This window comes from Equus caballus, chromosome 9, assembly GCF_041296265.1.
Source record: "Equus caballus isolate H_3958 breed thoroughbred chromosome 9, TB-T2T, whole genome shotgun sequence".
Classification (NCBI taxonomy): Eukaryota; Metazoa; Chordata; class Mammalia; order Perissodactyla; family Equidae; genus Equus; species Equus caballus.
The window spans coordinates 77,585,421-77,612,023 of NC_091692.1; the positions used below are offsets into that span (position 1 = coordinate 77,585,421).

Below are 26,603 nucleotides of genomic sequence, written 5' to 3' on the forward strand. Positions count from 1 at the left end.
AGCGCTTCTGGAAACTCCAAAGTCATTTTTAAGTTTATTCACTGAAATTTGGGGAGCCCATCATAGTTGCTGAGCATCTCCATGATGAAGATCTTGAAGAAATCTTCCCCTCAAAAGTTCTTTAAGTGCTTATTGAGAAATGTTAGGCATAAAATAAACCAGACTGAAAGATCTTTCTATTCCAATCAGATTCTGAACAGAGTTCACTGATGAAATAAATCAGTCTAGAAATCTTTAAATTTCCTTTAATAAATACCACACATTACATATCAGAAAGTGATGACTAAGAGGTGGAGGAGATAGGCAGTATGTACAAAAGGTTTCACCCACACCCTGTTTTGTGGTTTCTACCCTGATGCTGCCACCACACCTATGAGTTTCGCTTATTAAAATAATAAAGAGGTAGAATGACTAAAATCTGCTGACCAGGGCATAGAGCTAAACACAGTTCCTCAAAGGCTAAACCTGACAGACAAGATCAGTAGTCAATTTGGAGAATGTCTGATGATGTTAGCGAATACTGTTTCCAACCTGGTCTACATGTACATGCTGGTGTATGTACTTTATCTTCAGCTGATCTTTGAGAAAAATAATCTCATCCTCTTTATTTCATTTATAAAATTTTGACATTAACACCGAAGATAGCAAGGGGATAAATTGGGCCAGAGAGTCCAAACTACATAGAATAGCCCCCTTTTTATCTTAATCCTTTTGTTTAAAAGACAACAGCAAGGAGAACTAAGTTTCAGACAGGTGAAATCAATAATTAAAGTTTTATGTGGAAAATATAACCTATGCAACATCATGTGTACACACGAGCGTGATATGTGGATGTGAAAAAATTAGAAAAATAGCTATCAGCTATCATTAAGGAGCGGTTACTATGCGCCAAACTCTTTTCATGTTATATCATGTCATTGGAGCATCCATTCGAGGTAGGTATGATCCATGTTCATCATGTGCATCCCCATTTCACAGATGGGCACACCACAAAGCAGCCGGTTCCCTCCCGGGCAGCCACCGCCAGCAGGTGTTGGAAGTGACTCCAATGCGCGACGCCGTCCTAGTGGTGATTTAAAAATCCCACTAGAGTCCCATTTAAAGCAGATCCACTCCACTTTTTAGCTAGGACTGGTGACTTTGATTTTATCTTCTGAGTCACAGCTCCAACGAAGACCTGTCCTCCAGAGAAAGTGAGTAAAGTTGATTAGAGGAGCTGTGAGAGTTGGGGGAAGGACAGGTGGAAGAAAACAGGTGAAAAGGAAGAGGAGGGACAGCAAGAACAAATAAAGAGCAGGACAGGGGGCCGGGCGTTGGGAGGCTCCAGGAGCGCGGGGCGCTGGCCCAAAGCGGGGCTAGGAGACCGGAGCAGGAAGGACAGCGCCAGGTGACTGCCGCACCTGTGCACGTGACCGGCCAGGGCGCCAGGGCGGAGGCGGCTCACCTGGGCCACGTGACGGGGCGGGGCCCCGCCAGGCCCTGGGCAGCGCGGCCACGCCCCTCCCGCGCGGCGCGCCCGGACCCCACGGACCCGAGCGCCGGCGGCGGCGGCGGGATCCCGGGCCGCGGAGGCGGGCGGAGGGAGGCGGCGGTGCGCGGAGACGCAGCAGCGGCAGCGGCAGCGGCAGCATGTCGGCCGGCGGAGCGGCAGTCCCGCCGCCCCCGAACCCCGCCGTGTCCTTCCCGGCGCCCCGGGTCACCCTGCCCGCCGGCCCCGACATCCTGCGGACTTACTCGGGCGCCTTCGTCTGCCTAGAGATTGTAAGTGGGGCAGCCTCGGCGAGGGTCGCGGCCCGGGAGCGAGGACGGGCAGCGGCATCCTTGTCCCCCGGGCGGTCTCCCTCTGCGCACGCCTCCAGCTCCCTTCCTTTCGACGTGGCCTCTTCTTGCTCCCCTCCTGGGGTCCTTTCGATGCCCAGCGCAGCCCGAAGCTGGGCGGCGGCGCAGCCACCCGGGCCCTCTGTCCTGGCACCTGTTACGCTGGCACCTGCTTCCCCGCTGGCGACAGAAATGGCCACAAGAGAGAGAGCAGGCGGCCCGGTGGGGCCGAGGATTGGGGACTTTGAGAGGAGAAGGGTGTTCGGGCTTGGGGGCGCCGTCAGAGACGCCTGCTGGCTTGGCCCGGGACCGCGCGGGGCTAGAGCCAGAGCAGGCGCTCACGGCCTCGCCTGTTGCTAACCTGCCATTTTGTTGGGTGGTGCAGAGGTGTAGCCCATGAGTGGCGACCGGGAGGCTGCCACCCTAGGAAGGGCGGGGGCGGGAGGTACCAGGAAGAGGGGGAGGAAGGCTTGGGCATTTTTTTTGCCCTTGCTATTATTAGTGTCCTTTGGATTGCGGAGAGGAGCAGGGCTCTGGAAACAGGGCAGGGGACAAGGTGAAGTCTGTACCGTGCCCTTGGCAGTTTCTAAGCAAGTGGGCGGGCCTGAGAATGGAGGGAGAAAGGTACAAACCTGGCTGTCAAGTTCCCCGCTGGCTGCCTTCGTGCCTTCTCCCTTCCTGGGCTCCTTCTGCAACTGCCAGCCTTCTCAGCACGCTTTCTTGGGCCTAGGTGAAGATGAGGTCACCTGGCCTGTCGTGCAACCTTCTTGGGCTAGAGACTTGAGCTTTTTAAGAGGAATTTTATGGAGTTGGAAGCTTTCGGAGCTCGTTGTGGACAAGGGGAAAATGTGCAAATATAAATTGGGCAACCTAAGGTTGCATCATGCCTGAGAATGGCAAATACAGGGTGAAATGTTAGCGAGTCGGTGCTTTTCCTGCAGGCTGGTTTTGTTTGCTCGGCGTGGGGTTTTCATCTCTTACCCCTCACCCCCTCCTTTGAGTTTGCATAACCTGGATTTGAGTTGCTTCGTTTCACTTTTATGCTTGTGGGGCTGGAACGCCTTGTGAGCGTTGGTTTTCTGTTCTATTATGCTAAGGGTGGCTAAGACACCCTAAGTTAAGTTTAGCTCAGATTTGAATATGAAAAAGGAGACAAGTGAGCTACAGTTACGATCGGATCGTGACTGTGAGGCTAGAAGAGGCTGGTTTGAGTCTGAGGCCGTTTCAGAAGCATCTGAGTGCTTGGGATGAGGCACGGGCATCCATGAGGAGAGGATGGCGTTGGGCCGGCTGCACTGCTGTGCGGAGGGAGACACGTTTGGAAGAAAAAGAGGTGGGGACAAGATTTTATAGATTCTGGGTTGCTTTAGTTCCGTGTTCACCAAACTCCATTTGTTTGCATACCTCTTTTAGAAGTTTTTGCCATATCCGCATTCCACCTGTACAAGAGTTTACAGAATGTTCATTTAAATATATTCACTTTCTAAACTTCAGTACCTCCCTTAGCCTCACTCTAAGCAATATTATACATGAATTCTCAAATTTGATATGCTGGTTGTATTTTTTCTAATATTCAAATATATGTTTATATATGTATGTGTATATGTAAAGATATATATATATGGAACTATATATGTATGTAAACGCCAAGAAGACTTATCCATGTGCCATCAAATCATATACCATTTCAAGGACCACCTGCAATCATGTGATACTTTGGGAAACACTGCTTAATTTTGAGGGAAAAAAGGCAGAAGGTGATTTATTCTCTTTCCTCTCCCCCGCCTCCGTATCTCTTTATCTAGCCCAGTTGTTAGTTCTCAACTCCTGCTGTACTTAATTACTTGGGCGGCTTTTAAAAATACTGTTGCCGGCCCAGACTAATTAAATCAGAATCTCTGGGGGAGCGCCCAGAGTCGGCTCGCTTTTTTTAAAAGCTCCCTGGAGGTTCTAATGTACAGTCGTGGCTGGGAGCCACTGAGGGAGGTCTTTAGCGGGGCTCTGTGGGCAAGACAGCTCTTCACATTCAAATGTGAATTCTCTCTCTCTGCTGGAATTCCTACCACTCCCCAGTCTAGGACAGATTCCAGACTCACAGAAATATCCAGTCTTTTCCCTTTATCTCTTCATTTCCTCTGGCTTCTTACCCCCGAAACATGTCTAGGACCCATATCTAGATAGAACGGCATCACTTCCAAAAGCCGAACAGTAAAAAACAGTTTACTTTTCACTTTTTATGGCCAAACATCTTGATAGGTTTCAATCTTCGCCCTCCATTACCTCTTCTACTTAAATGTCAACCTTCCTCCTCACCGCACACCCCCAAAAATAAAAGGGTCAAAATATTCCAGTAAAACCAGTGACCTTAGATAAAGAAGAGACCACATTGGAGCCAAACTATAGCTCCTTCTTAGCTCTCATCCTTCCAGACCACTTAGAGATATTGGATTGTATGCTTTAAGAGAGCAGAGATCAAGACCACTTTGGTACCCCTCTATCGAGAACTCCCGCGCTGAGCAGACACACGGAGAGGAGCTAAGTAAACACTTTTGATGCACCTTTGGTCCCAGCTTTCTTAATTTCCCTCTGATTTTCTGATTCCTTTAAAGTGTTCAGTTTCCCATGGCTCCTCTTCCGAAATCACTCCCCGTGTAAATTAAATGTGAGAATTAGCCAGGAGCAGTTCTGAACTCAAGGTCCTTTCTGAGGACCCATGATTTTAGCCTCTACCAGTGTTTCTAGAGATTCCCCAAACTCAAACTCCTTCTTAATTTTGACCTCTTCTCCAAATCCATCTGTCTTCGTGATTTCCCTGTTTATGTCCTTTTGCAGTCTAAAACTTAACACATGAAAACTGCATCTGACAAAGATAGACTGGGCTATCAATAGTTGGCTAAGCTAATGAGACCGTGATCTTGGAGTTCACTTCTCATGCTAACCAGTAACTTTGCTTAAAGAATTTGATTCCAATCCCCCTTATTGTACCCCATTCACAGTCTCTCAGGTGTAAGCCATTTGTTAGGGAGCTGATTGAAAAGATACAAATAGTGCCAGCCTAACAGCAGCAGGTAAAACCATTTATAGCACTGGCTTCCTAGGTGGAGAATGTTGCAACCTCGCGTGCTTGGTGTGGTTTCTTGAGATAGGTGTGCTCCACTCCTAGATACCTAAGTTGTCAGCACCTCGGTTTTTGGAGTCAGCCAGACTTACCAAGTCATGCTTGCCATAAGGAGTTTAATACTAAGTTAGTTTTGCCAAGTGAAGCCTTTTAGTTTGGAAAACATCAGCTTCAAAAGTTATCATTTTCAAAATCTCTCAATGTTTCTTGAATTAATGCTTTATGTCATTCATCAGGTATGTATTGAATACCTCCTGTGTGCAAAGCCCTCTTCTGGGAGCAAAGACTTGCTGTCACCTGAAAGAGTTTATAACCTAGTTGAGAGAATATGCACAAAAATAACTAGCATTCAGGGAAGAAAGACGTGGTATGGAAAGTGAACCACAGCTAAAGCGTTTTCCAGGCATGTCTATCTATAAGAAAATAACATTGGAGCATCTGTACTATTGGTCTGAACAAGATATTTTGGGTTCCTGTTCTCAATAAGCTTATCTTGTATAATGCACAGGAAAGCCGGTATTAAACATGGAAAAGAATGAAGGTCATAACTGAATTCAATGTGTTTCACAGTTTCAGTGTTTAGGAAACTATCTACATTCCCCAAGATATATATCCACATTTCTCTTTATTGGAGATATTCTAGGACTCTTATTCTCATGCTTCTAACCACAGTGTTTGGGATGCCACAATAATTTTCATTTATTCAACAAATAATTAAGAACCTGCTTTGCATCAGGTCTTATTTTATGCCCTTGGAATAAGATAATTAACATAGCTCCTGCCCTTAAAAGAAATTCCTGTACAGTGAAGTATAAAGCAAGAAAGAATTACAATGTTGTGTTTGAAGTGATAAAACTGATTTATGAAAAGTACTATTAAAAAACAGGGTAGAGTACATCTGGCCACTGGGGAGTCCAGGAAAGGCAGCCTTAAAGGGATGGCGACATTTGAGTTTAGCCTTAAATGATGAGTAGACACTCAATAGACAGAAAAAGTGAGAAAGAGAATTCCAGGTAGAAAGAAAGGCATGTGCAAACCTCAGAGACAAGAAAGAGCATGGCATGAAGAAGGTTCTGGCAATTATTAGGTGTTTTTTTTTTTTGTTAACATGAGTTGTGGGAAGGTGGCAGAAGAAGGAAAAAGGGCAGGTAAAGTTCAAGTTGTGATTTGCTGAGAAATGATAGACCAAGGCATAGAATTTATTCTGTCTGTGATGGGGAGCTGCTGAAGGACAGGGATAAACTTGATCAGACTTGTGTTTTAGAAATCTTCATGCAGTGAAATTTGGTTATAAATCGGAGAGAGCGGAGGCAGGCAGACCAGTTAAGGGGCTTATGGCAGTAGTCTGGATGAAGGGTGACAAGAACCTGAACTAGGACAAAGGAAAGAAGCAGAGAAGAAGAGAGACACATCTGACGTTTGACGTGTCCTGAAATGATGCTAGACAGAACTTAAATATAAGATGTAGCTCAGAGAAATTATGCCAGGAAAATAAATGTTAATAAAAGGATGATGGGGAGGGAGGGGGAGGGGAACAGGCATGTGCAGTCGTGCAGATAAATCTATGGAAGGGATTTCAGGTCATTTTCAACCGAAAGTTTTGACTTTAGACCGACTAATGCATAAATGTTCAGATGTAGTGAGTTTTCTTTTCTTGCCTAGAAAATAGATTTTGATTACAAAGGGGAGTTGTATGTTTTCAGTGCTGGAGAGGAGTTATCCATGTAACTAAGGTTTTTCCTTTGCCTCTGGGTTAAAAATCTCTATCCACGTGAAAAGACTTTAAAACTTCTTAAGAGAAAATAAACTGATGTCCCTGCCATGGTTATTTTCAGCAATCATTTGGCCTGAGTGGCAGCCCTGTAAGAAATATGAAGAAGTGAAATTCAGAAAACTTTAAACCAAATTCCTGAACACCTTGAGCTCCAAAGGAAGAGGTCAGAGAGAGGAGATTTGTTTTATGGAGCCCTATGGAAATGTTGCATCTGGTAGTAGGAGCTGTGAACATGGCATAGCTACATTGACATGTCTGAATAGAAAAGACTGTGTAATGACAAAGGGCAGGAACCGGTCTGGCATCCCCAATATCATGCACATGCAGTACTTAACAAATGCTGTTTGATTGTTCTGCAGGACAAACAGAACAGTGTGCGAAAATATTCTAGAGAAGCTGGGTGGAGTGAGGAGGGCACCCTTGGAGTACACGTCCTCTTAAGTCTTGCCCAGCTCTTAAAATGTCATGATTCTTCTCATCTACAGTTTGACCTGAAGTTCCTGTGTCCTATTTTATATGAAAAGAGCCATGTCCTTTTATCATCACCATATATGACATTTTTAATTTCTGTGTAATAACTTTCTAAAGGAGGGAGGTGAAAAGAAAGAAAAGAGACGAGTTGTACAGTGCTTGCTGATGTCAAGGCATTGACATAGATGAACATTGTTAACCCAGGTGATAGCCAGTTACCTATAAATGTGAAAAGAATATTTTAAAAATCAAGGAAAAATATAAATAAGAATAAAAAGGGGCCAGAACATATTTTGTCCCTGTAAGATATGCTTTCCATTTTATTTATTTATTTATTTTATTTTTTTAAAGATTGGCACCTGGGCTAACAACTGTTGCCAATCTTCCTCTTTTTTTTTTTTTTAACAACTGTTGTCAATCTTTTTCTTTTTCTTTTTAACCTCTGCTTTATTTCCCAAACCACCCCCCACCTCCAGGTACATAGTTGTATATCTTAGTTGCAGGTCCTTCTAGTTGTGGGACATGGGACGCCGCCTCAACATGGCCTGACGAGCGGTGCCATGTCCACGCCCAGGATCCGAACCCTGGGCTGCCACAGCAGAGCACTCGAACTTAACCACTCGGCCGTGGAGCTGGCCCCTGCTTTCCATTTTAGAGTGACCATCAGCTATTTAAGAAAGTGAAATGGCAGTTCGGGTCAGATGGGAAGGAAGAGAGTGGAACTTATAGCATCCTCAAACATTTTTAAAGCTTTCAAATTTTAGATTTAAAATGTAAATCTAAACAGCAAAGCTTCTTTTGCTTTAGTGTATGTTGTACATAGGCCTCTTCTACAATATGGCATCTCATTGCTTCCCAGAATGTGGCTTGTTTTCCCTTCGTTGATATAAAAAAACAAAACACCTTGCCATCTTGTACCTCTAATTCAGAACTGTACCAGGGCTAGTCCAGGACCAGTCTGGATGAAAGTCAGCATGGTGAGATGACAGATGGGCATGGATGGAGGCGAGCAGGAAGCGGTGGCATAAGGCACAAGATAAACAGTACCCTGGTCAAAAGTTCCAATGGCAATTGTAATAAAATAGGTAAATTGAACAAATTTAGGGCCCTAAGAAGATTGAAAATGGGATGTCTTGAGCTAGACTGGCAAAAGGTGCCAACTTCCTCATAACTTCCCACCCTAGCCTCCTGAGATCTTGTACTAGATGGTAGGCGTTGCCAATAATAACTTGAAAATTGAGAAGTACATGTTCTGACTTCACTAGTCTTCATGCCTATTTTTGAACACCCACCATGTTCCGGGGAATAAGCTAGGTTCCAGACAGCAGTGTGTTCCTAGTGTCCCAAGCTGCACTTCTGAAGCATTTTCTTCTAGAATGATTCATTACAAACACTGGTGGTTTGTGTTCAGTTCAAGGAGAATGCAACTGAACATCTTCTGTAGAAAGCACCATCCTGGTTTCTGAGCACACAGAGCTGTTTAGGGCAATGCCGCAGACTCTGACCTCACAATCCAGTGGGCCAAACAGGCACATGAATCCATGATTTCAAACCAGCTGTTGTAAGCACTGTGAAGGATACATGCATCAGTAACCATGGAAGCACAAAGGGATGGCATCTAGCCAGGGAAGTCTTTCTGGAAGACGTGGTACCAGAGTTTAGTTACCCAGCAAAAGTTTTGATGGCAGCGTGCTAGGCAGAAGCACGGACCAGTGTAATGGACTGTGCATGCAGGGAATGAGGGACAGGCTGGAGTGCAAAGATAGGTTGGTAGGGACTGAGCTTGGAGAGGCAGGCAGTGCTCTTACCACTGACTGCAGTCACACTGTGAATGAATTGACGCTTCTATGGGCTGCCTTATAAACACGTCTATCAGTTATTGTATTTGTTGATTGAGTATGTTCCCAGTGAAAGCAGTCTTTTGAAATACAAGTTCTGTATAAAATGGAGTTAAGTGTAGGTAATCTATTCACTGGATGATAAATAGTCTGAACGTGTTAAACGTTGAACATGTTAAACGCTCTTTAACCGTGTAGTTTCATTTGCAGGTACCCAATAAGTCAGCATCCATTAAAATAGGAGGGGTTATCAAGGAGACAAGGTATTCTGAAGTTTCCCAGGGGGAGGGTCACAAACCCCTTTGTGACTCTGATGAAAGTTAGAGACTGTGTCTTCAGAAAAATGCATATGTACTTGTCTACCCAATTGATATGATTTCAGGGAACCAAACCCCGCTCCCCCAAGCCACTCCATGGCGAAAATATAGAAACCGCCGTCCAGGGGCAAGCCTGGTGGCACAGCAGTTAAGTTCACACGTTCCGCTTCTTGGCGGCCCCCGGGTTCGCCGTTGGGATTCCCGGTGTGGACATGGCACCACTTGGCAAAAGCCATGCTGTGGTAGACGTCCCATATATAAAGTAGAAGAAGATGGGGCACGGATGTTAGCTCAGGGCCAGTCTTCCTCAGCAAAAAGAGGAGGGTTGGCAGCAGTTAGCTCAGGGGTAATCTTCCTCAAAAAAAAAAAAACGAACCCGGGTCCAGGCCTGTGGCTGAGTGCTTAAGTTTGTGCGCTCCACTTCAGTGGCCCAGGGTTTCAGTGGTTCGGATCTTGGGCGTGGACGTGGCACCACTCATCAGGCCATGCTGAGGCAGCATCCCACATAGCACAACCAGAGGCGTCACAACTAGAATATACAACTATGTACTGGTGGGCTTTGAGGAGAAGAAAAAAAAGCAAAAGAAGAAGATTGGCAACAGTTGTTAGTTCCGGTGCCAATCTTTAAAAAAGAAAAAGAAAAAAAAAGGGTAGAAACCCTGCTCTAGAATGAAACTAAACTTTGAGGGTGGCAGAATAGCGTAATATTAACAGCATAATCTCTAGAAGGCAATCGCCAAGTTCAAGTCCCAGATCTAACATTTGTTAGCTCTGTAGCCTAGAGCAGGTTGTTAAGGGCTCTCTGCCTCAATTAACTTATCTGTGAAATTGGAATGATAATAGTAATTATCTCTCAGTGTTTGTAAGGATTAAATTAGTACAAATAAAACCCTCAGACTAGTGTTTGGAACATAAGAACTCAATGAATGCTAGCTAATATTTTTGTTGTTCTCATTAACTTCCACCTCTTACTCTAACTCTGTAAGTCAGACTGGGAGACTTTTTTTTAACTCTAGGCTTGGTGGTTGGTTCATTCTCCCTGCTGTAGTGATGAAATGCTCAAAATGTAAATAACAGGAGAATTGGAAAGAGGGGGTTATGTGTTATATACAGAAAGTTTAAATAATGAAGTATTCTTCCTTAGGGGCTGTCTAACAAGTCCTTTATACCTTCAGATTCACTTACCTTTCCCTGTTCTCATTCCAAACATTGACTGAAAATAGGTCAGAGTCAGAACTGGCCGTTTACGTAGTGAATAATAAGAGTATACTAAGATGAAGATGTCAAATTGGTTTGAAACTTATTAGCTAAGAGGTCAGAGGGCATGTTTAAAAGCAAGCTATTAGGAAAAAGGTGACATTGGAAAAGAAAAAGGATATTTGGGGATATAAGAAGACATCTGAATAAGAGACAAGTTGGGAAGTCTGTAATCCATGCAGCCAGAATTACAAGAGTCGCCGCTTGCTCAATACCATGTTTTCCCATGGGGTTGTGTATTTTTGCCAGTCTACAGTTTCTAGTGAAAACATGTTTTAACTCCAACTCTGAGGGTTCAGTTCAGTGTGATGTGTAGATGAATACTTCCATGGTTTTCTTATGGGAAGGCCTCAGCCAAGTCATGCCCTTCTGGCTTGCAGGGGCCAAACCAAAGTGAAAAACATATGGTAAGCCACGAAGGAGATCTGTGGTTTTAGGAATGTGTGGCAGTTTAATAACTGCAACTCAGAATATATTTGAGCACTTGAGGCGTGTGCCAGGTACATCTAAATCTGCACTCAGAAGGAAACAGGTAACCGTGTCACAGGGGACACACATCTGTCTATTTGTAGGAAATGTTTACTTTTGCATCATCTGGAAGTCGGGTTGGTCTTCTTTTTGTAAGAGCGTGAGGTTTGGAGACATGAGTCCTGACTTAGTTCCTGAAAGAAACTTCAAAATGCAGTGCATTTGGGAGTTTTATACATAATTATCAGACTTTTTCAGACACCAGAGAGCAATGGAAGGCAGTGTTAGACAAGAGGTCAGAATGTGGATTCAGATCCCAGAGGAGAGCAACATGGGTGAACGTGGCATTCCACTCTTCTTCCCAGTGTGTGTCCTCTGCAGTTGCTACGATACTTGATCGACTGGTCTCCCTCAGATTTTAACCATTTTTGTGCACTTTTCTCCTCTAAAAATAAGCCTTCCTCCAGAGTCACCTCTACTGATCAGGGATGCTGAGAATTACAGTGTGTCTGGGAAATACTCAGCTAAATAACATCCAGAATTACATGAAGTGAGTATACTGAGTGGTGGAATGTTATGAAAAGCTCAGTTTTTAAAGTTGAAGCTGGGTTGGGAAGGTTGGGAGAGAAGGGAGCCTTTGGCAAAAGGAAATCCTGAAGTAGAGAAGAAATAACTGTGTTGAGCCCCGAGTGACCTGTATAGCAGTATGACAGTCTTGCCGTAAGAAAGGTGGACCTCCAAAGTGGGCTTAGTTGTGTTCTCTGGCCTCTATCTTCCCAAGCGACTGTGAATAGGACTTAAATCTGGATTTCCCTGAATCTCTGATCTAGGCATCTAGTGAGTGTGTCTTTGTGAGGAAGGGCTTTCATCCTCCTCCAGCCCCTCCCCCTTCCATGCACCGCACATACCACAGATGGGGAGGCGAATCTGTCTTCTTGGCATAGAAGCACTTAGTTTTCTTTCCAAGCCTTTGAGGTGTTAGAAGGGCTGTAATTTTGAGTATAACAAGAACAGTTTATCTGTACTGTTTCACATTGGCATCTGCTATCGAAGCCCTGGTCTGCCTTGAAAGCCTGCTTCGAAACCTGCCTCCCCTGATGACCTTTCTGGATTTTGCTCCCGTTTTTCTTCCTTCTCCCAGCCTCTCGGAGCCCACAGTGTTGAGCTCTTTTTATAGCACCCACTGAAATCTGCTCTGAATCAGATTTAATGGTGTCTATGTCTCCCTTATTTAGAGCTCCTGGAGACGAACCTTGCCGTTTTTCTTTTTTCTTGAGTGTTCTTCTGTGGTGCCCGGCAGTAGATTTGAGACTGACCAGTTTGAGGTCCAGTCCAGGTTTATTAAATGGTATGCTTAATTCCAAGGGATTAGATAGCCTCTTCTTCACAGGTGTCAATTTATCATAAACCCTGTATCATATAATTATGCTTATCTATTTAAATCTGCCTGCCGCTAATAAATAGTGACCAATTGTTTGTTCTTACCCTTTATACTTGCACATAGGTTCTTAATAAATGACTCTTGAATTAATAGGTGTTTAATAATGATGTATATTTCTTAAACAGTATTTAAAGTAACGTAGATTGATTGTAGTGGGAGAGTAAGAAAAGGCTACCATGAAGAAGAGCCTGAGAAAAAAAGGAAAGATTTAAGATCTTATCACCTTCAAATATTTATTAAACAGTCTGAAAAAGTAGAGAATCTTTTACCAGGAACATGATTTTTTCATAGCTACTAACAAGATTGTGGTTAAATTTTTTAATATGCTTTAATATTCATGACTTAGATTTATTTTATAAAACTTCCTATGTTGATTGGTAATTTTTTATTTCAAGTTAGGACTTGAGGTGTACCACCACAAATATGAATTTATTAATTGGTGCTTTAGTTATCATTACTTAGGTGATAATTTGTTATGCTTTCCAAAAATGGTTTTCAAAGTAGAAATAGTTGTAAGACTGGGTCTTTAGACACTTGAATTAAAATTTGTATTTGTAACTTTTGGTGACTTGTGCCATTTGAACATTAAGCAAAATACAAGCGATTGTTGGTTTTTAATATTTGGAGTTCCAACTGTTTTCATATGGGAACTAGGAGTTTATTTGTTCACTAAGCAAATATCTGAGAGTCTTTTGCGTGCCAGATGTACATGCTCTTATGATATTACCTGTGTGTGTGTGTGTATGTGTATGTTTGCGTTTGTGAGAGTGTTCGGAGGGGGCAGTGAAGTTGATTCCCATTTGCCTGTAGGTGTCTTCAGGTGTATAGCCTAGGTTTTTGTGTTACCAAATCTAGCATAGTGCCTGACTGATAGTTAGGAAAGGATTATTATGTAAATTAATAAATGGCTTCAGATGCAAAGACACGTAAGGCAGCATACTGCCAAGAAGTCTAATAGAGCAGGTGGACTGAAAGCCATGGAATTACAGTGTTTCTCACTGATGTAACATATCACAATAGGGAGCTGGTTCAGGGGAAGGCGGGGTACCTGAGCCTGGGTGGAACTCAGGAAAGACTTTTTGGATGACATGCTATTCAAAATGAGCTATGAATGGGAGTTTCTCAGATACACGTGGGAAGGGAATGACATTGTGGGCCAGCATTTGTCAGGCCGCTGGGGTGTGGAAGAGCTTTGTTTCTACTGCAGATATTTTTTTCTGTAATGTAAAATATGAGGGGCTTAGTGGCAAGAGACAAGGATGAAAAAGACAGGTTAGATCATAAAGGGCCTGGAATGCCATGCAAAGGAGGCATAGCCTTTATTGCTTTAGTGGTAGTATGGAGGAGACCGCTGTTGTTAGATTCATAAACTGACTGTCTTCAGCCCCAAACAGTTTCTCCTCCTGTGTTTTCTCACTTACTCCTAGTTGCCTAAGCCAGAAATCTGGGTATTTTCCTTGTCTCTTTTGCTGTCATGTCCCACATCTGATCAGTCACTGACTACCATCACATCTACTTCTAAATTTCTCTCTGATTCATTCATTTCTCTCTGTCCTCAGTGCTTTGAATCTAGATTATACTCGGTTGTTGTAACAGTCTCCTATGTGGTCCGTCAGCCCTCCGTCCTTTCCTCTTCAGTCCATTGTCACACTCTAGCCAGAGAGAAACTTCTAAATACAAATCTGATTATGCTAGTTCCTGCTCAGGGTCATCTCTGGTCTCCCATTGCCCTCAGGTGAAGTTCAACTCCTTGACTTTGCCTTCAAGACCCTTCAGCTCGGTGCCCAGCTCACACCTCTGGGCCGTTGCCCACTTGGTGCCTGCTGCTCTCATCAAGCTGAGCTCTGACCTTTAGCTCTGCAGGGCTCTCTCTCAGCTCCCACCAGGTCATCTTAAGACTCACCTCGTGCCCTGAAATAGCCATCTCCTCCCTCTGCCACTCTCTCTAACCATGTCCTTCAGATTGTTGCTTCCAGGGAATGTTTCCTGACTTGTCAAATCTGAATTTAGAGCTCTCACTGTGCGACGTGCAGTGCCCACTATTTGCCCAATTGTGACATGTATGAAGCAACGTTTTAATCACTTGCTCGTCTCTTTTCTATGAGAGACTGTTAATCCTGTGATGATGAAAACCAAGTGTAGCTTGTTTACCATTTTACTTCCAGCACTTGGCACGATACCTGATGGGCAGTAGATATTGATTGAATATTAGATCCATGAGTATCGAAAGTACCTATTCCCCTGCCCAGAACATAGTAGAGTGACAATAAATGATGGTAGATTTTATTGTTTATTATCATGTACAACACCTGCAACTATTATTCTATAGGCAATAATCTCACATGTACAAATAGGTCATGATAAGGACTGAAACGTGGCCCTTAGAAGTAACAAGTTAACAAGTTATGATCTTTGCTAATAAACTCCCTGAGAAGTGGTGACAGCAGAAGCCAGTGTACAATAGTCCTCCTTTATCTTTAGTTTCAGTTACCCATAGTCAACTGTGGTCCAAAAATAATGCCACGTCACAGTGCCTGCGCCATTCCCTTCATCTCATTGCAGAGGCACTGTGTCATCTTATAGCATCACAAGAAGAAGGGTGAGGAGAGAGAGAGAGACCACATTCACATAACTTTTATTACACTATACTGTTATAAATGTTCTATTTTATTCTTGGTTATCGTTGTTAATCTCTTAACTGTGCCTAATTTATAAATTAAACTTTATCATAGGTATGTATGTGTAGGAAAAAAACATGGTATATATAGATGTCAGAATTATCTGCAGTTTCAGGATCCCCTGGGGGTCTTGGAACCTATCCCCTGTGGATAAGGGGGGACTACTGTAGAGTGGTTTGAAGAGTAACAGCAAGGAGAGGAGGTGGAGACCAAGCAAAGATGAATTTGTAAAAATGGTTGACTGAAAAGGAAAATACTTAGAGCAGTTGCCAGAGAGGCAGCAGGGCCAAAGGAAAATATTTTTAGAAATGAAAGAATGCTGGGCCTGTTCAAAGGCTGAAGACAAGAGTCCAACATGAAGGCAGGTGCAGACACAGGTGTGGAGTCATATTGGGCCTGCAAGTAGAAGCACTGGCCTTCACCTGAGGGAAGAAGGCATCTGGCGTAATGAGAGAAAAGAGGGTGGGCGGGGTTGCAGGAATGTGCACAGGGGCCTGGGAGAAACAAAGGTGTGGTAAGGGTGATACAAGAATGTTCGCTTCTGTTGCCCAAACCGATGACCGTCTTTCTCTTTTCCTTCAGGTGTTTGGGGGGCTCGTCTGGATTTTGGTTGCCTCCTCCAACGTTCCTCTACCTCTGCTGCAAGGATGGGTCATGTTCGTGTCTGTGACGGCGTTTGTCCTTTCCCTTGTCTTCCTTGGCATGTTCCTCTCTGGCATGGTGACTCAGATTGATGCCAATTGGAACTTCTTGGTAAGGGGTTTTTAAGTCTATTTCAGGAAAATGTGAAAAGCTTATAAATATCTTCTTCTGTCCCGAAATGCCTGATCCCCTGTTCTATCTGTTGCCTCTAGTGGAAGAGAAAAGGTCAGACCTCAGGTCGGCTGCGCTGCCATGTGGCTGCCTTTCTGGACGGCAGGGTTCCAGTTTGTGAAATTCCTGTGCTGATAGAGCTGAGCAATCTTTCTGTTACTCCTTTATGAGTTAGATGACCTTTACTCAATGACTGTTTTATTTCATTCAACAAATGAATTACATTACAATTATTGAACTATTGACTAGATGCCTTTGTGAGATGGATGCCATGACATATATCTTAAAATTTTCCATTGATTTCTGCTTCATATTCTCAATACATATATTCTTTTCAGAAAAGAAGTAGCTATATCTTCTACTCTCCAAATACTTAGAAAAGAAAAGGGGATATTTTATATTTGTTTTCAACTTCTGTCCTCAATTAACAAGAATTGGTAAGTTTTAAGAATTGAATTTGTAGTCAACACAGTTTCTTAAATTATGACACCATTATATTGGATCAACTTATTTTCCCTTCCCTCGTATAATAGAGGGGCCTCTTTCATGATTGTGGTTATTCTTGCTCTAGGACTATCTCACACTGGCCCAAGGGAGCGTGAATTCCAGTCCATGGTGGACAGCACTTTGATGAAGTTCATGGAGAAACCCTCATTAGGTTTCAGTCACATTTTAGTAGTTACAAACTTAGATTAGGCCTTTAGAGGAAAATATTTGTTCTTGTCTTATTTACAGAGCGTAAGGAGAACCATCATCCCAAATGTTATCAGCACCAGTGATGTGTAGCAAATGTGGCTGCCCATTAAACCAGCCCAGGGGCAGGTGGCCTGGGTGAGTGTGAGGCTAAGGGGGAAGTGCAGAGCAGTGGTTACGGTCATGCACAGGCTTCGATCTTGGGTCTGGTTTGCTTAATAACTGTCACTTTGGGCAAAATATTGAACCTCAATGAATTTCAATTTCTTCCTCTGTAAAAGGGTAATAATAATACCTACCTCAGCAGATATTGTTATGGAATAATAGAATTAATGTATTATAAAGTGCTCAACTTTGTATCTTATTTATAATAAGTGATCAATAATCATCATAATTCCTTAAACATGCTGACACTTGCAATATAAAACTTTGAAAGTCTGTTTCCTGGGTTGCTCATATGGTGTGTTCCTGCATTTTTGCCTTGATTTCTCATTAATGATGAGAAAATATTTCTAATAATTGGTCAAGTGTGAAGATCAAAGGCCCTATTTAAGTTACAGATAGATGCTTAATCTTGTCTTTCTAAATGCCTGGGTCTCCCATAATAATGTAGGAATGAATCAGTCAATCGCTAATGTTGGTAAGCGCCATCAAGCTCTTTTAGTATCAGGCCCAAAGATGATATTTTGCCAGTATGTACATATAGCCCTACTGGTACTTCACTGCTTGTTAATACATAGTCGTTGCCCCAACCTGCTACCTCTCCCCACGTGTTGTGCCCCCATCACCCTGACCCTTCCTCTGGGACCTTCCTGGACCTCCTAATAGCCCAGCAACCAACGGGTTAATACCTGGAAAAGTACTGAGTCTCTAGGATCCTGCAATGCCCAGCATTCTTTCTAATTGGTTGATGCACATGCCTAACCAATGTTTAAATATTTTTCCAATATCACTGCTGTTTTATTAGACATATGTCCCTACCATTTTTTTTTCCTTTTGCTTATATCGAGTCTTATCTTTGGTGTTGAGGATCCTTTAGGATTCCTAAATTTGTATTTCCCCCCAGTTTGAAGCGCTAATATCTGATGTTCAGACAATAAAATCTAAGAAGTTTTTTTCCTTTTTAATTAAACCACTTTATAAAAAGGACAATTGAAATTTGAAAGACCTACTGGTCTGTCTGTGCCATAAGTCACCTGCGGAGTTTATCCTGTGGTTTTATAGCTGGAGCAGTCTACTCTTACTGAGGGAAAAAAATGGTGATAGCAACACACAGCACACAGAACAGTGGTTGTCACTGCACAGCTTCATCGTATGGTGGGTACACTTTCAAAGAGCCAACTCGTGGCTTCAAGGAGTTTATTTAAATCCTTGCCATATTTAGAAAGGGTTCCTTTTTTCTCTTCTTATGTGATTTTCTACATGCTCAGTCATTTTTGACCACATGGTTGCTTTGATAGGTTTTGCAATATGTCTTGCACACTGTCAACCAGGAAAATTTTTGAGCCATGGATATCATGGAGTTGTCACCAGATGGTAACAGTTTTTAATTGCTGCATTCTGGAATTGTTAGACATCAATTGCTCAAAAGACAATTGTTTCCTCCTGTGATAACAGTTTAATATCGCCTATATTCCATGCATGAAGGAAGCAAGAGTGCATTTGATAAAGAATTCGTTTTCTTGGAGTGTTTGTTGTGGGATAGTAACTAAAACATTTATAGGTTCTAGCTTTTATTGATCAGGAGATTAAATTCACATTTATGGTAGATGACTTCAGTATTTTTTCCCAAGCTTTCTAGCTTTGGTGTAAATGAGGAAATAAAAATATAATTTGTAATGATGTATATTTAATGCTAAAAACTTGCCCCATTCTAGTTTGGGGAGAGAAGCAGGTTTTTATTTTGAGGTGGTTTTTATTTATTGGGTTTTTTTGTGTGGAGAGGAAATAATACTATTTTACCCAACTTTAAATAAACGATGCCATATTTATTTTCCCTTCATTGGGAGGTTGGATGTTAAGGAAAGATATACTTTAGAAAAATAAAAGCTAAAAAAACCATCCTGTACAATTAAATGTTTCCTTTTATTCCCCGAAAGTTACTGTAGCTGGCACACATTTGACCATTTGCCTATTATGGGCAGCACTTAACATTGTAAATGTCCTAAGCTATATTTTCTCTCCCCACATTTATTTATTTATTTGGCCTTTATGACAATTTTTTATGAAAACTATTATCCTCATTTTTACAGATGAGAAAACTAAAACTCAAAGTGACTGTTGTCCCTTTTTCATGTTGCTGTCACGTAAACCAGGATCGCCTTATCTACAATGAAGCTTTTTTTTTTAAACTAGTCAGTGAAAGTTTGACCTTAACCTGAGGAGTAAGACGTGGACTTGAGATAAGAATGTAGAGGACAGTCACTTGTTGCTGAAAAAAATCGAGCTACCCTGGAGGCTGAGTTCACCTGAGGAAAAGGTGGAGGCAAGTGGGGGGCACTCTGGGGAGTACTGGGAAGATTGGCAGAAGAGCAGAAGTGTGTGAAGTACTCAGAAAGGGGATGGGGTCATCTGCCAATGGACAATGCCAAGGGCTTAGGACAAGTGGTTCACAAAGGGTGGTTCCTGACCAGCAATATCAACATCACCTAGGAACTTGTTAGAGATGCAAATTCTCAGGTTCCATCCAGACCTGCTGAGTCAGGAATTCTGGGGATGGGGCCCAGTAGTCTGTGTTTTAACAAGCTTTCAAGGTGATTCTGATGCATGCTAACCTTTGAGAACCACTGGCTTAGATCTGCATTGTCCACAACAATGAGCAAAATTTGTGGAAGACCTTTTTGCACACGTCCCACACATAGCAGGAATTGGAATAAGATGTCCAGGATGGCCAAATATAAATGCGGGTTAGCTCTCCAGTGATCGGGAATATTTTCTGAACACCTAATATGTGTCTGGTCCTATGCTGGGCCCTAGAAATACAATGGTGAACATGACAGGCCTGCTAGTGGCCTTCAAAGAGATTGTTGTAGTAGACAATGGCAGTAAAGAAATGATTACACAATTGATACATTAGTTAAAATTATGCTAATGGCCAAGAAGGAAATGCTCAGGGTATGAGAAGAGCACATATGTCATCTTCCCAGGTTCGCTGGGAAGCAGACTCTAAGATGGATTTAGAAGTGCTAGAGATTTTTTTTGAGAGGGAGGAGAGGAAATAACACCTGTAAAAGATAGTGGGGGAGGAAGTAGGATAAGGAAGAAAGGTGTTAGAGTGTGATGTCGATTAACAAAGTCTTGGCCAAGTCAGTGAGAAGCTCCAGAGCACAGCCTTCCCTTTAAGAATCTGGTGTTGGGCAAAGCAGCCAGTATGCCCATTGTGCCATCATTAGCTGGATGCTACCCAGGAAGAATGTAGTCTTGGCCCCAAAACAGCAGTAGATCCCAAATCCACTGAAGCCAAAGCTATCAGCTAATGATACTTCTCACAGTTGAATGTCAGGTTCTTTCTTGAAGGGAAATGTATGCAGTGCACGATTATGGATGCTACAGTCCGCTTCTTGCACCATGCAGGTCCACTTCTGGGGAGTTGCTCCTCCAAGGTTCCAGTGTGCCTCTCTTCCTGAAAGAGAACTTGAAAGAGAGAGTCTGAAGGGACAAACTACAACTTATCTAACTGGAGTTTATCTTAGGGTCATGACTGGTACTCACTGTCTCCCTCTTCCAATAGCTGTCTTAAACTCCTCTTGTTCAATGCTCTTGTCTCCTGGTCCCCGTGGCTTACCTGGTGTTGTAATCCAAATCCTCCTTCCTGGTAACTGTATCCTTTCTAGGCCATTTTCACTGCAGTTGTCATTTTTAGTCACAGTTGGGCAAGAGAGTTCCAAGAGGGCCCCAGATAGATCACCTGAATTCCACATATATTCCTTCCTGCCCTCCTGTGTGTCAGCATCCCTTCCTTCTACTGATAATAAGAGTAAGCTACTCTTGTCAAGATGGTGACTCCTCCTCTTGCCTTTTGGTCCCTGGACACAAGGAATCCAAAGTGCACAGGCAGCAGCCATAGCTTATAGTTCAATGGGATGCTTGCTGTACCCTCTAGCAAGGGTACACCCCTTTAGGGACCAGGACTTCTGATCATGCAAAGCCCAGAGTTGCAGGGACAGCAATCACAATCTTCTGCCAGGTCATTGGGATGATGGTAGATGGAGAAACTCCTATTTCCACCCCTTGATTCCCATTCTTCTAATGAGGACACAACACCATGTAGAAAACTCTTCTTCACTGCAGCTACTGCATCCTGAAGGATGGCTAGACATCCTCACGGAGTAGTGCTCCAAGCTCTGCCTTCAGCCAGCCATTCTATCATGCTATCAGGTCAGCAGCTTCTAGATGGTGCAGTATATGATACGACTCATGGTCCTGGGCCACTTCTCACTCTCCCTTTGCTAAGAAGTTATTCTCTTGGTCAGATGCTGTGTTGAGTGGATGCCTCTGAATCGGGAGTTCTCTAAGTCCCTAGATAGTGTGGTGGCTTAGGCTGTGAGGGAAGGAAATCAAATCCGTACTCAGAATGAGGGTCTGTTTTTGTGAGAATTAACTATTATGCCTTCTAGGAAGGAAGGAGCTCAGTTTCATCAGTTGGCTACTAGGTGAGGATAGTGCCATATCAGGGTCTCAGAGTTGGTCTCTGTTGCTGTTAGGGTCAACATTCAGAAGAGGCAGTAGCTAGATCAGCTTTGGCAATTAGGAGGCCATGCTATTGGGCCTTTACATAGCCTCCTCTTCCCAACCATGGCCACTCTGTTCATGTGCCCATAATGCCAGTCATCAAGTGGCTGATGACAGAGTCTGGCTAGCATGAACTGGGCATGTCATTTTCTCTGTGTGGAATTCCAAGGTGAATGCTTCTAGGAGGCGTTACCATCGGACAGAAAGATCACATTTCGGACTTCTTGCCTAATTCCGTATGTCCATCTCCCTGCTCCATACTTCCTTGTCTCTGAACTTTTAGTCTCTTATTTTCCCAGGGCCCTGACCAACCTGCCAGACCATTTACCACTAACCGTGAGTCTCTGTGTATTCTCCCCTTGGGCCACTTTGCTTTCCAAACTAAGTGCATGAAATGCTGCACCACTCATAGTTCCATCCATTAGGAAAATATTTCCTAACCACTGTCTTTCATTGCCAACCCTGAATGTGGCTACAGTGCATAAATAATGCAGCTGCTGTCCCTTTTCACCTTGCAACCACATGTTGTACCACCATAAACAAGCTCAGATTTTTTCTTTCTCCTTTAGCTAGGCATAAGGGAACCCCTCCCCCATGTGGCTGTAGGTGTGAGCTGAAGAAGGAGGCAGTACCATTCTGGTATGTGTTGTGGGGGCTACCTGCTCAGGCAGCTGACTCATGCCCTCCAGCCCAGCTCAGATTGCTCTCAGATGTGCCATTTCCATCTTAAGAAGGCTTGCTGTTGGCCTGCCTGACTTTATGAGTTGGTGGCTTTGATAGAACTCAATTCATAATGGGAAGTTCTGGATACTTGGTCACTTAGTGTCTCGAGATCAAGTGTTCCTCCTCTACAAGGGCCCAGTAGTACACCAGGAGCTGCTTTTCAAAGACGTGCAATTCCCCCCTGCAGGTTACATGCCTGACTCTAGAACTACAGGAGTCTACATAGTGATCTCTCACTACATACTACATCTCCTCCTCCAACACCTTAGGGTACATATGTTCCTGTAGATAATATGGATAACTGGATAGTATGGCCCAAACCATACAGAGTTAGAGTATAAGAAGTTTATTGGATGGTAATACCTATGAAAGATGAAGGGGAAAGAAACAGAATTGGACAAGGAAAACCTTCACCATAATTCTATTCTGATACTCCTGAAAAGGGGAGACAAGACAGAATTAGGCAGGAATAGGCAGATGGCATATGGCATGGTGGGGGGCAAAAGTAGGGGGCAGGTGCAGATGGTAATTGGTTGTGGGAAGAGGCTTTCCAGTCAGAGACAATACTGTATGTAAAGAGTATTAATCTTGTGTCTGACCAGGCAAGGGAAATAATAGAAAAAATAAACAAATGGGATTACATCAAACTAAAAATCTTCTGCACAGCATGAAAACCATCAGCAGGACAAAAAGACAACCTAACAATTGGGAGAAGATATTTGCAAACCATATATCTGATAAGGGGTTAATATCCAAAATATACGTAACTCATACATCTCAACAACAAAAAGTCTAACAACCCAATTAAAAAATGGGCAAAAAATCTGAACAGACATTTCTCCAAAGAAGATATACAGATGGCCAACAGGCCCATGAAAAGATGTTCAACATCATTAACTATCAGGGAAATGCAAATCAAAACTACAATGAGATATCAGCTCATTCCCCTCAGAATGGCTGTAGTTAACAAGACAGGAAATAATAAATATTGGAGAGGGTGTGGAGAGAAGGAAACCCTGGTACACTGCTGGTGGGAATGCAAACTGGTGCAGCCACTATGGAAAACAGTATGGATATCCCTGAAAAAATTAAGAATAGATCTACCATATGATTGAGCTAGTCCACTGCTGGGTGTTTATCCAAAGAACATGAAAACACAAATGCATAAAGATACATGCACCCCTATGTTCATTGCAGCATTATTCACAATAGGCAAGACTTGGAAGCAACCTAGGTGCTCATCAAGGGATGAATGGATAAAGAAGTTGTGATATATATACAGAATGGAATACTACTCAGCCATAAGAAATGATGAAATCCAGCCATTTGTGACAATATGGATGGAGCTTGAGAGTATTATGCTGAGTGAAATAAGTCAAAGGGAAAAGTCAAACACCATATGATCTCATAAGTAGAAGATAAAAACAATGACAAACAAACACAGAAACAGAGATTGGATTGGTGGTTACCATAGGGAAGGGGGGTGGGAGGAGGGTGAAAGGGGTAATTAGGCACACATGTCTGGTGATGGATCGTGATTAATTTTTGGGTAGTGAACATGATGTAATCTACACAGAACTCAAAATATATAACGATGTACACCTGAGGAAAAAAACGTATCAACCTTGAGGTATAGAGTGCTTCCTATGGACCGAAATGATGCTGAAGTGGCTGAGGTTCAAAGAGATGTGAGGGTGACATCAGATGAGGCTGGTGAAGAAGGCAAGGGTCGTATTATATCAAGAGTTGCAGGCCCTGTCATCAAACTTTTCCTGTCCCTTTTAAGATAAAATAAGCCATTTCTGAGACTCTACCTCAGTAAATTAAATAAATGCCTAATGATCTCAAATATATTTTTCTCCTAATCTTTAATTAAGATCTAGCTCTGTTACATTTAATCCCTAAACATTGTGACATTTGGATTTTGACCTTCATCAATTAACATTTTTTGAATAACTACATGTGTTCGATCATTTCTCTTATAGATCAGACATGTGGCCAGTATGTAACACCTCTCTTAAATCTTTTGAAAGCATTTGTGAGTCGGTTAATAAATTAGAGGTGTTAAGGAGAAAGCATTTTCAGCCCTGTCCCTTTGTAGTTCCCACCCCTGGTTAGTTAACTTTGTCCTTATTGTTCTAGGCGTGGTAAGAACAATTCCTGTGGACAGCTTTGTTTGCTGAATGGGCATTTACAAAGGCAGTGCAATGTTCTTCTTCTGTAATATTGCTGTATCAATAACAGTTTGATAGGGAGGAAAGAAAGTGGACTTTGAAGCCAGACAGACCTATGCGGATTTGAGTTCTGCCTTCAAAAGTTCATCTTTGTGTGACTTTGGGACAGTCACCTAACTAAAAAAAAGAAATTCCCTGTTTGTAAAGTGGGAGTAATAAATAGTGGTTCTAAGGATGAATGGTAATGAATGTAAAGTACATGGTGTGTGGGAGCTGTTAACAAAGATATGCAGCAACATGTTGATGGCATATTAATTCAGGTGAGACGATGTGAATTTTAATAGGTATATTTCACGTTAGTGCCAGCAACATATGAAAGAACCTAATAACCATTGAGTTTTGTATGAAAAGTCCCTATACTTTTTATAGAAGTTTATGATATATTATTTGTTTTTTTAGAATATCAGAAGATAAGTTATTGAATTCTCTGATTTCATAGGTCTTCTGTATCTTGTAGTGTATGAAGTGGCAGTTGAATGGATTAAAAACAATAATTGCTCAAAAATAAAATACCTAATAATAAAATGTGTATATGTATTATTTAACTATATAATTGCTACAATAATATAGTTATATAATAACTATAACAAGATGTAATTTAAATGGTATTTCATTTGAATTTTAAGGACAGCATATACTATTTCTTTTTTATGTTATGTTAATTAATATTGATCTCTATGGCACCTTAATCTAAACTGAAATTATATATTTTATTATAAAATTCAGTGTATTAAAAGGTTTGCCGCTGTGCCAGTTACACTGGGTCGGTAGATTTTTGTTTGGATTCTAATAGCTTGACCTTGCTAGCGCAGCCAAAATAAATGGCAAATGTAGTTAAAGATCGTTTGATTGATATGTTCCAATCTTCCTGAATGTAAATTTCACCATTTGAAATAAAGAATAACAACAAAATCTGAGTCTTTTCATTGTCGATGTCGCTCTTTTCCCTCCTCCCTCAGGATTTCGCGTACCATTTTACAGTGTTCGTCTTCTACTTTGGAGCCTTTTTACTGGAAGCAGCAACCACCTCCCTGCACGACCTGCACTGCAACAGGACCGCGACTCTGCAGCCGCTCCTGAACGATAACCAGTATAACATAAACGTAGCAGCCACAGTAAGTGTGTGATGAGGACAGTTTACCAGCACTTCTCTGCCACTGCCAGGGTCTCCAAGAAACTTCTCAGGCAACAATAATTTTTTTTTAATAATAGATATTGGCGTTAAACATATAACAGCTATTTATCTGTACAGTAACCTTATGAGCAAAGTACTATTATTACCCCCTAGTGCTGTTGGTGATGGAACTGAAGCACAGAGAGGTTGACATTCATGTGAGATTATAGACAGTCTGTGGTAGTGGTTGGCCTTGCCGAAGAAAGTCTACTTTATAAAAAGAACTAATTGTGCTTTTCACTTCTTGTAACTTCAGACATGGTAAGGGAGATGTGTTCTTCAGTGTTCAAGACCTATTGGTAATCCATTTTAATTTAATGAATATTTACCGAGAGCCTACCATGAGGCAGGTGGTTTGCTGAGTGTTGGGGACGGGGATGAATAAGGCACAGTTGCCACCACTGAGGAAAGTCCAGGTGTGTAGGGGAGGTAACTATGCCAGCCATTATGGTAGGTGATATACAGATGAAATGTATGCCATGGGGAAATTTTTTGAATTTTTTATCCTCCTTAATTCTTATACTTAAATGAGTTTGTCATTTTGTGTTGACATAGGAAATTGGAATAAATGATATATTATTTCTATTTTCATAACTTTTAAGGTGTCAGAAATTTAAATTATTCCCTGAAATGTCTTGATATTTAATATGACTGTGTAGCAGGTTAGTGACCCTAATGTTTTACTGTTTTATGCAACTAGCATATAAACAGCCCAGGACTCCTCATGTAGCCATTAAAATCTATCTGGAACAGTGCTGTCCAATAGAACTTTCTGAAATGATAGAAATGTTCTATATATGCACTCTCCAATATGGTAGCTACTAATTCATTCATTCATTTTAACTAAGTTTAAATTTAAATAGCCATGTGTGACTAATGCTTATCATATTGGACAGCACAGGTCTAGAGTCGGGGTTTTGAAGGGTAGAGAACCAATGATTCTACTATCAAAAGTTTTCCAAGTGTCTGTTAGGATTTGTCAAAATTCATTGAGAATCTACAATGAATTAGACTGAAGGTGGGATTGCAACAGAAAAGAGGCATGGTTCTAGTAG

The 26,603-nt window shown here is 42.3% G+C and overlaps 1 protein-coding gene and 1 long non-coding RNA gene across 3 annotated transcripts in view; one reads left to right on the forward strand and one right to left on the reverse strand.

Annotated features, from left to right (window-relative positions):
• Positions 1–229: 229 nt before the first annotated feature.
• On the reverse strand, positions 230–2,220 carry LOC138915437 (uncharacterized). Its single transcript, XR_011421371.1, has 2 exons — positions 1,735–2,220; positions 230–1,177 (listed from the first exon to the last, which is right to left on the reverse strand). It is a non-coding gene; the product is annotated as an uncharacterized lncRNA (long non-coding RNA).
• The window catches only part of MAL2 (mal, T cell differentiation protein 2), a 29,158-nt gene continuing 4,013 nt past the window's right edge, over positions 1,459–26,603 (forward strand). Inside the window, exons 1-3 of one of the 2 annotated variants that reach the window (XM_023648897.2) lie at positions 1,459–1,761; positions 15,763–15,933; positions 25,334–25,489. In XM_023648897.2, the coding sequence (XP_023504665.1) occupies positions 1,630–1,761; positions 15,763–15,933; positions 25,334–25,489 (459 nt within the window). In that variant the 5' untranslated portion in view covers positions 1,459–1,629. Of the gene's footprint in view, positions 1,762–2,418; positions 3,152–15,762; positions 15,934–25,333; positions 25,490–26,603 lie in introns of those variants that run through there. The other variant, XM_070221749.1, reaches the window with a different exon arrangement.